At 35.6% G+C, this 9,249-nt stretch overlaps 1 protein-coding gene across 1 annotated transcript; it reads left to right on the forward strand.

Annotated features, from left to right (window-relative positions):
- Nucleotides 1–208: 208 nt before the first annotated feature.
- LOC131043007 (expansin-A9-like) lies at nucleotides 209–1,078 on the forward strand. Its single transcript, XM_057976357.2, has one exon. The coding sequence runs from the start codon at nucleotides 212–214 to the stop codon at nucleotides 947–949; it is 738 nt and encodes a 245-aa protein (XP_057832340.2). The 5' UTR covers nucleotides 209–211; the 3' UTR covers nucleotides 950–1,078.
- Nucleotides 1,079–9,249: the final 8,171 nt, after the last annotated feature.

Raw genomic sequence — 9,249 nt, forward strand, 5'->3', positions numbered from 1 at the left:
TTTTTCTTGTTTGCATCAACGTTTCAGCTCACGATCCATTTTTTTCCTACAATCTGATAAATCATGAAGTATGATCTGAAACATGAATGCAAACAAAAACCTACACAAGAATCCAGAAACTAATCAATTTAAAAATTATGTTCTACTTTTAAACAAATTGATCAAACTTTTTCTTTTCTTTACAGGAGAAAAAACAACAAATTAACAGAGAATGGAAATCAATTGGAGATTTCTGGCGACCATGATGTTAATGGTGATGACATGCAGAGCAGTGAAAGCAAAGTGGGATTTCGCTCATGCAACGTTCTACAAAGAAGCTCCTGGCGGCGCCTGCGGCTATTTTGATGAAAACAGCCGCTCTTTATATGCGGGCGTTTACACAACAGCACTGAGCACCGCTCTATTTGACAATGGAGGCAAATGCGGGTCATGTTTGGAAGTAAAATGTATTTTTAGCAAATGGTGCTTAACTGGGTCTCGAACTGTGAGAGTAACTGCAACAGATTTTTGCCCTCCAAATTATGCCAAGCCCAGTGACAATGGAGGGTGGTGCAATCCTCCACGTAAGCACCTCGATTTGTCCATCCCTGCATTTGAACATATTGCAGTTTATGAGGGGGGTATTGTGCCTGTGCTCTATAGGAAGGTCAAATGCCTTTTCAAGGGAGGAATTCGGTTCACCATTAGGGGAAATCCCTACTTTCTTCTGGTTCTGGTGTGGAATGTGGGTGGAGATGGACAGGCTGTGAGTGTGAGTATCAAGGGAGCCAACACTCCCTGGTTTCCCATGAGGAGGAATTGGGGTCACAATTGGGAGTTCACTCAGGCTCGTCTTCAGGGCCAAGCTCTTTCTTTTAGGGTCCTTACTAGTGATGGGAAGTATCACACATCCATTAATGCTGCTCCCCATGATTGGGTGTTTGGGAATACCTATATTGGCCAGCCTTGATCATCATTCCTCAACTTACATTTGTTTCGGAGGCTCAACCATTAGATTGAGGCATTTGGATTTTGTTGAAGAGATCTAAGTTCAAATCTTGACGAGGATTAGATGTCGATGTTTAGGTGGTGGGTTGATCTTTTACAGGTAATTTTTAGCTTGCAAATCATAAGAAACTTGTTTAATATTTAATAAAGATATACAACAAGTTTCCATAAGCTATGTATATCTCAAGAATAAGTTGATGAATCTTAAATAAATTTTACCATTGGTCTAAAATATTTCAAATAGATGACTTTGATCTAAAATTGGAATTCAGTTGCTTTGAGATTAACAATGGAACCTGTCTAATAATAAATTTTGCCTTGTGTTTAGAATAGTTTGGAAACTTTGTGGAGGGTTGGGTTGAATTCATGATTGTGGGTCACTTCCATGTGCTCAAATATATTCTATGATTTGTGGTTTTGTTTTGAGAATTGTGTAGTTCTTTTGTTTTCTAATTCATCTAACTCCCTTACCACTAACTACTAAGGATGAGATTTGCAATGGTTATGTTCTCCTAAGAACAGGTCTACAAAGGTATGTATATCGCAAGAATAAATTAATGAATCTAAAATGTATTTGATCATTGGTTCAAATTATCTCAAATAGATGATTTTGATGTAACATTGGAATTCAATTACTTTGAGATTAACAATGGAACTTCTCTATTAGTATTTTGCCTGGGGATTAGAATAGCTTAGAAACTTTGTGGAAGATTGGATTTAGTTCATGGTTGTGGGTCGCTTCTATGTGCTCAAATCTATCCAATGATTTGTGAGTTCTTTTTGAGAAACTGTGTAGTTGTTTTGTTTTTTAATTCATTAAACTCCCTAATCACTAACTACTAAGAATGAGATTTTTAAATTGTAATGGTAATGTTCTCCAAGATTAATTTTGTTAATTGGATAATTTTTATGGCTATGAAAATGAATGGAAACAAAACTCTCTAGTCACTAGATTAAAAAGAAAAAAAGAAAGAAAAAGAAGCAAAGGTTGGGAATTATAATTAATGGAAACAAAACTCTTCAATCATTAAATAAATAAAACAAACACAGCTTGAGGATTATACTACAAATTCAAGTTCCTTTTAGTGCTCTAATTACATTGTCTCTAGAATGATATGTAAATAATAATTAAATAAAATACTTGAAACTGATTGGATGATGAATGAATTCACATTGAAGAGTTGTCTTATTAAAGTAAAACAATTAGAATGAATGTGCATTAAAGGGTTGTCTTATTGAAAGAAAAAGAAAAAAAAATTAGTTTTTTATTAAGATAAACGGTATATATATATATATATATATATATATATATATATATATATATATATATATATATATATATATATATATATATATATATATATATATATATATATATAGTTGTAGACCATGTGACTTGGAATTTGGCATTTTGTTGTTCAATGGGTTTTACAAATCTATTTTAGGGGAATAATGAGATCAAAATTTAGAGAGGGACATAAATTTAAGCATATATAATGCAACACATAGTCACAACAACATTCCAATTAAATCCACATAGATGATTTTAAAATAATTCTAAATTAAAACTATTTTTTATAACTGCATTTTACAAAGAATAATTATGCAAATAATAATGACAACGTTCATAATAAGAATGAAAGCAATCACAAGCACAAACGAACACAAAGTTTGGGTCTCCACTTTGTTTTTATTCCTAAAATTTAGAAAAGCTCAAATTCCTTCACTTTTATAATTATAGGTGTTGAGGAAAAATCAACTCTACAGCTCCCAAGGATCACCTACATGCAAACCTATCACTGAAGGAGAGAAGCAAAAAACAAAGATATGGAGGCCATAATTCAATGATCTAGAAATAGGATTCATATTGACTGTGCAAGAATAATGCAATACAATTACTTAAATTACAAAGAGAGAATCCTTAATATAAAAGGATACTAGAAACCCTAAAGGAGAAAACCCTAAATAATTATAAGATGCCTAAGTTTAGCTTAAGTGTAGAGAATAATAGATTAATAATTAAATAAATAATTATTAGCCACAACATGATAACTCTAACACCCCCCCTTAAGATGAACTTAGGGAGTAGCTAAATACAACTAAGGACTAAAAAATGCATGTAAACAAAATGCATGAAAGTAACAATGGGTCCTGGCAACTAGGCCTGATGAGGTACCCAAGTACAAAAGATCTCTCACAACTAGAGAAAAGGAGAAAACCTCATGGGAAAAACTCCTCTCCTAAAGAGACAAATACAAGTGAAGGACCGAAGAAGCCTCCAAACAACATAATGTCCCAGAAAAAAGGAACAAAGGATGAACATGAAGAACACCACTAAAGCATGAAGTTTCAAACACAGTAGAAGAATAATTGTCGATCTGAAGAACCTCCACTGAGATAGAAGATGATCGGGTAGAGAAGACTATAATTTGCATGAGTGCCCTCAAACAACACTACTCGAATCAAATGGCAAAAAAAGGCAAATAACTAAAGTCGAAGATACAGATGGAAAAAAAACCAAAGTCTAAAGAGTTGATCAATTGAAGATGGAAGGTTGCCTCCAAAAATAGGAATGAAAGAGTGTCCATATGGTAAATAATGTATCTCACCGAAATGCATAGATAACTAACCACTGCATCCACCTAGCACATAGGAACAAATACTGAATACATAGCTCACTCTGACAAACCAAGGAAGCATTAGAACCAACAACCAACGGGAGAAACCCCCCCATTATGCTGACAAGGGAGAGGTGGTAGGTACACTGAAACTGAATGCCAAGAAAAAATGCATGATGAAGAACCAGGAACATCGAGAGTGCAGTAGAAAGTACAAACACATATAAAGGCTAGTGTCATGCAATGAACACTCACTTGACACAGATCATGAGGCTAATGTTGTGGAAGGAACACACACTTGACAAAGGTAGATGGTAAATAAAGACAAACATCAAACTCTCCATTGACACTTTAGAATGGAGTGCGAGTACAATAAGGCACAAGATGTGCAAGATCCCAAGCATGAAAAGCATAGTGGCACTTTATCTCAGTGCATTTGCAAAAATGAAAATTCTTACAAAATGATGTATACAATCCTCAAAGAAGACAAAAGGCTAGGAATATAGAAATAATAGCCAAAGATGAGACATCCCACACAAAGAAAAGGATCCCAAGAGCTGAGACATCCAAGATATTCACTGGAGTGCATAAATGCAAAACACTGAATAAAATGTGCCTGGAGCAGATTATGGAAAGAAAACCCATACCCCTGGAAAGTGCACAGAACCATATTTCCAACGATATCTCATATTCCAAAAACGGAATGCAAAAAAGAACTTTTGGCTTTGTGTCAAAAAAACCATCAAAACAACAAAAACAGAAAATCAAACCTCCAAATCTGAAGAGAGATTGGAAAGATCTTTCTAATGCCTATTCATTTGCCAAACTCCGACTCCATTTTCCAAAGTTATGGCAAAAAAATGACCCCCTCTTAAAAGGCATGTAAAACAGAGTCTTGTGGAGCTTTGGAGGCCAGTGGTCGGCACAGCCGGTGGTGGTGGCGCTTGGGCTAAGTGGAGGCAGCAGATTTTGGGGTGGGGCACTGGTGGTGGTGGCGGTTACTGCTGCCAAAGCGGTTAAAAGACCGTCTGAGGGTTACTAACCGCGATGACTATTAAACCGTTGGCGGAAGCAAGCTCGGTGATGTCCAGTGGTCACCAGAATGGTTGTTGTAACTGCTTCGGCCTGGGCAAACCGTTAAACTACCCAAAAAATAATTATTATTTTTTTACAATTTTTTTAACGAATTTTTTGAATTTTGTGCCCAAAAATGGGCTAAAATCCAAAAAAAAATCCAGAGGCCAAAGTTCTCCAAATTGGACAAATTTATATGAAAATGGGGGGTTTTGGATGTTCTAAGCTCAACAGTAAAGTCTGTTTGAGCCCAAAATGCCAAAAACAAAGAAGTACCCTAGATCCAAATAAAAAGCTTTTAAAAAACTTGAACCCTCAAAGCTCCATAAAATCTTCAAAAAACAAGAACAGGCAGCAGCAGATCTGAGCTTTGATACCATATATGTGTTGAGGAAAAGTCAACTCTACACCTCCCAAGGATCACCTGCATGCAAACTTGTCATGGAAGGAGAGAAGCAAAAAACAAATCTATGGAGGCCAGAATTCAATGATCCAAAAAAGAGGAGTCATATTGATTGTGCAAGAATAATGCAATACAATTACTTAAATTACAAAGAGAGAATCCTTATAAAAGGATACTAGAAACCCTAAAGAATTATAAGATGCCTAAGTTTAGCTTAAGCGTAGAGTATAATAGACTAATAATTAAATAAATAATTATTAGCCACAACATGATAATTCTAACACCCCCTCTTAAGATGAACTTAGGGAGTAGCTAAAAGCAACTAAGGACTAAAAAATGCATGTAAACAAAATGCATGAAAGTAACAATGGGTCCTAACAACTAGGCCTGATGAGGTACCTAAGTACAAAAGATCTCTCATAACTAGAGAAAAGGAGAAAACCTCGTGGGAAAAACTCCTCTCCTAAAGAGAGAAATACAAGTGAAGGACTGAAGAAACCTCCAAACAAGAGAATGTCTCCAAAAAAAGGAGTAAAGGATGAGCATCAAGAACACCACTGAATCATGAAGTTGCAAACACTATCGAAGAATAACTGTCGATCTAAAGAACCTCCACTAAAATAGAAGATGATTAGGTAGAGAAGACTGTAATTTGCATGAGTGCCCTCAAATAACACTACTCAAATCAGATGGCAAACAAAGGCAAACAACTAAACTCGAAGATACAGATGGCAAAAAAACCAAAGTCTAAAGAGTTGATCAATCAAACATGGAAGGTTGCCTCCAAAAATAGGAATGAAAGAGTGTCCATATGGTAAATGATCCATCTCACCAAAATGCATAGGTAACCAACCACTGCATCCGCCTAGCACATAAAAACAAATACCAAATACATAACTCACTCCAACAAACCAAGGAAGTATTAGAACCAACAACCAACGGGTGAAACCCCCCCATAATGCTGACAAGGGAGAGGTGAGAGGTACATTGAAACTGAATGCCAAGAAAAGTTGCATGACAAAGAACCAGGAACATAAAGAGTGTAGCAGAAAGTACATACACATATAAAAGGCTAGTGTCGTAGAATGAACACTCACTTGACATACATCATGAGGCTAATGTCATGGAAGGAATGTACTCACTTGATAAAGGTAGATGGTAAACAAAGGCAAACATCAACCCCCTCCCCACCCTGACACTTTATAATGGAGTGAAAGTACAATAAGGCACAAGATGTGCAAGATTCCAAGCATGCACAACATAGTTGCACTTTATTTCAGTGCATTTGCAAAAAGGAAAATGCTTACAAAATTATGTATACAATGCTCAAAGAAGGCAAAAGGATAGAAATACAGAAATAATAGCTAAAGATGAGTCATCCCACACAAAGAAAAGGATCCCAGGAGCTAAGACATCCAAGATATTCATTGGAGTGCATAAATGGAAAACACTGAATAAAATGTACCTAGAGCAGATTATGGAAAGAAGACTCATACCCCTGGAATGTGCACAGAACCATCTTTCCAACGACATCTCATGTGCCAAAAACGGAGTCCGGATGCTCAAGAAATGCCTCCCGGAGTGCAAAAAAGAACTTATAGATTTGATGTCAAAAAAACATCAAAACAATATAAACAGAAGATCAAACCTCCAGATCTGAAGATGCTTTGGAAAGAGCTTTCTGGCACCTATTCATTTTCCAAAATCCAACTTTGTTTGCCCAAGTTATGGCAAAAAAAAGACCCCCCTATCAAAAAGTATGTAAAACAGGGTCTGGTGGAGCTCCGGTGGCTAGTGGGCGGCGGTGGCGCTCAGCTGAGCGGAGGCGACGGATTGGGGTGGGGCACCGACGGCGATGGTACTCGGCCTGAGCGAAGGTGACAGATCGGGTGGGGCACTGACGGTGATGGTGGTGGTCAGCTGGCGGGCAGCAATGGTGATTACCGCTACCATAGTAGTTAATAGACTGTTGGAGGGTTGCTGACTGTGGCGACTATTAAACCATCGGTGGAAGCAAGCTCGGTGGTGGCCAGTGGTCACCATAGCGGTTGTTGTAACCACTTTGGCCTGGGCACACCGTTAAACTGCCCAAAAAATAATTTCATTTTTTATTTTATTTTTTTAACGATTTTCTCGAAATTCATGCCCAAAAATGGGCAAAAAAAAAAAAAATCTAGAGGCCAAAGTTGTCCAAATTGGACAAATTTTATATGAAAATGGAGGTTTTTGGGTGTTCTGAGCTCAACGGTGAGGTCAAAACAGTACCCAAAATGCCCAAAAACAAAGAAGCACCCCAGGTCCAAATAAAAAGATTTGAAAAAAACCTGAAACCCTCAAAGCTCCATAAAATATTCAAAAAACAAGAACAGGTAGTAGCAAATCTGAGCTCTGATACCATATAGGTGTTGAGGAAAAATCAATTCTACAGCTCCCAAGGATCACCTGCATGCAAACCTGTCATAGGAGAGAAGCCAAAAACAAAGCTATGGAGGCCAAAATTCAATGCTCCAGAAAAGAGGAGTCATATTGATTGTGCAAGAATAATGTAATACAATTACTTAAATTACAAAGAGAGGATCCTTATAAAAGGATACTAGAAACCCTAAATAATTAGAAGATAACTAAGTTTAGCTTAAGCGTAGAGTATAATAGATTAACAATTAAATAAATAATTATTAGCCACAACATGATAACTCTAACAATAATCTTACAAAAGTGGTCAAACATTCATTATACTTCCCTTAATCAATTGTTTACAATTTATAACATCCTTTGCATAAATTCTTATAACCATTCAAAATAAATTTACAAATAAAATAATTTTCAAGTTTATTTTCCCAAATTTAATGTCTTCTTTTGGCATCAAATATTAAACTTTACAAAACATAATTTTTTATTGTAAATATTAAATCAATACATCGTAGCTAAAATTTGGCATGTGAATAGCAATTGTTTTTTTTATGATTCACTTTTCAAACAAATTGAAGATATAAAAATAGAAATGTAACTTAGAGGCTTCTATTCACCTATGTACACCTTCATCCTAGACACACAAGATGGTACCATATAAAAGAGAAATATTGTGATTAATTTTTGTTTCTATTTAAATATAAATTAATATTTTTTTCTTACAAAAACGAAATGTACATAAAATAGGGGTTCAACACCTAGTTATAACAATCACATGAAGAATTATTTCTCTTAACTAATCAGTACATGATAAAAAATGTTGTTTGGTTTCTGTCCTAGGATCATAAAATTAGTAATATAGTCCATTGATTATTTATTTTATTTCAAGTGAAACATTCATATTTTTTATTCACTATATTACTATATTGAAATAATAATGACCAGTTCACACATGTATTGCTTTGAAATTAATATAAGAACTACACTAATGAAAGTACACCTATATTATTTTTTCCTTTCATTAAGAAACTCATCTTAGGTAGTATAAATTAATTAAAAATAATAGTTGATTACTATACATTAAACATACTCCAATTTTCAAACAAATGTAAAAAAGAAACATAGAAATATAACTTTTGAACAATGGGGATGCTCACCACTAGGACTGGCATCGAGTATAAGGTTCATTGCATTCATCGTGTGAACATCCCTGATTAGAAACAGATGCTTACACTTCTCTCTTGATTCAGGAAAGCATTGGCAACCAAAGGCCAAGAATATCATACTAACCACCTTCTTTTAACCTACAAAGAACTCTCTTATTCAACTCGTATCTACATCACACTATGTATTCCTTTTATAGCCAAACAGAGCAGAAAGACCTCCCAAAGGATAACTTTGAATCCATCAAAATCTCTGCATCGATCCTCCAGAATACAAGGGAGATCACCTTTTAGAAAGTCGAAGATATGTCAGGACATTCCTTCATGGATGATTAAACAAGATCAGGCCACATCCTATCCTAAGTCTGCAACCGGCATAAAAATCAACCTCCAAATACTGCGCATCAAAAGCCACATGTGACATGTTCTTCCCTTGCACAATGCCACAATAATGACCCGAGAAGCAAATAAACCCCTCTCAGATCATAATCGTGCAAGACTTTCATCATCCAATCCCTAACCTCTCATCCTTTCTAATTTTATCTTTGTCGGTTTTAACCAAAATATCCAATTGATTCCAAAAACCATTAGGTGC

Source organism: Cryptomeria japonica, chromosome 6 (genome assembly GCF_030272615.1).
Source record: "Cryptomeria japonica chromosome 6, Sugi_1.0, whole genome shotgun sequence".
Taxonomy (NCBI): Eukaryota; Viridiplantae; Streptophyta; class Pinopsida; order Cupressales; family Cupressaceae; genus Cryptomeria; species Cryptomeria japonica.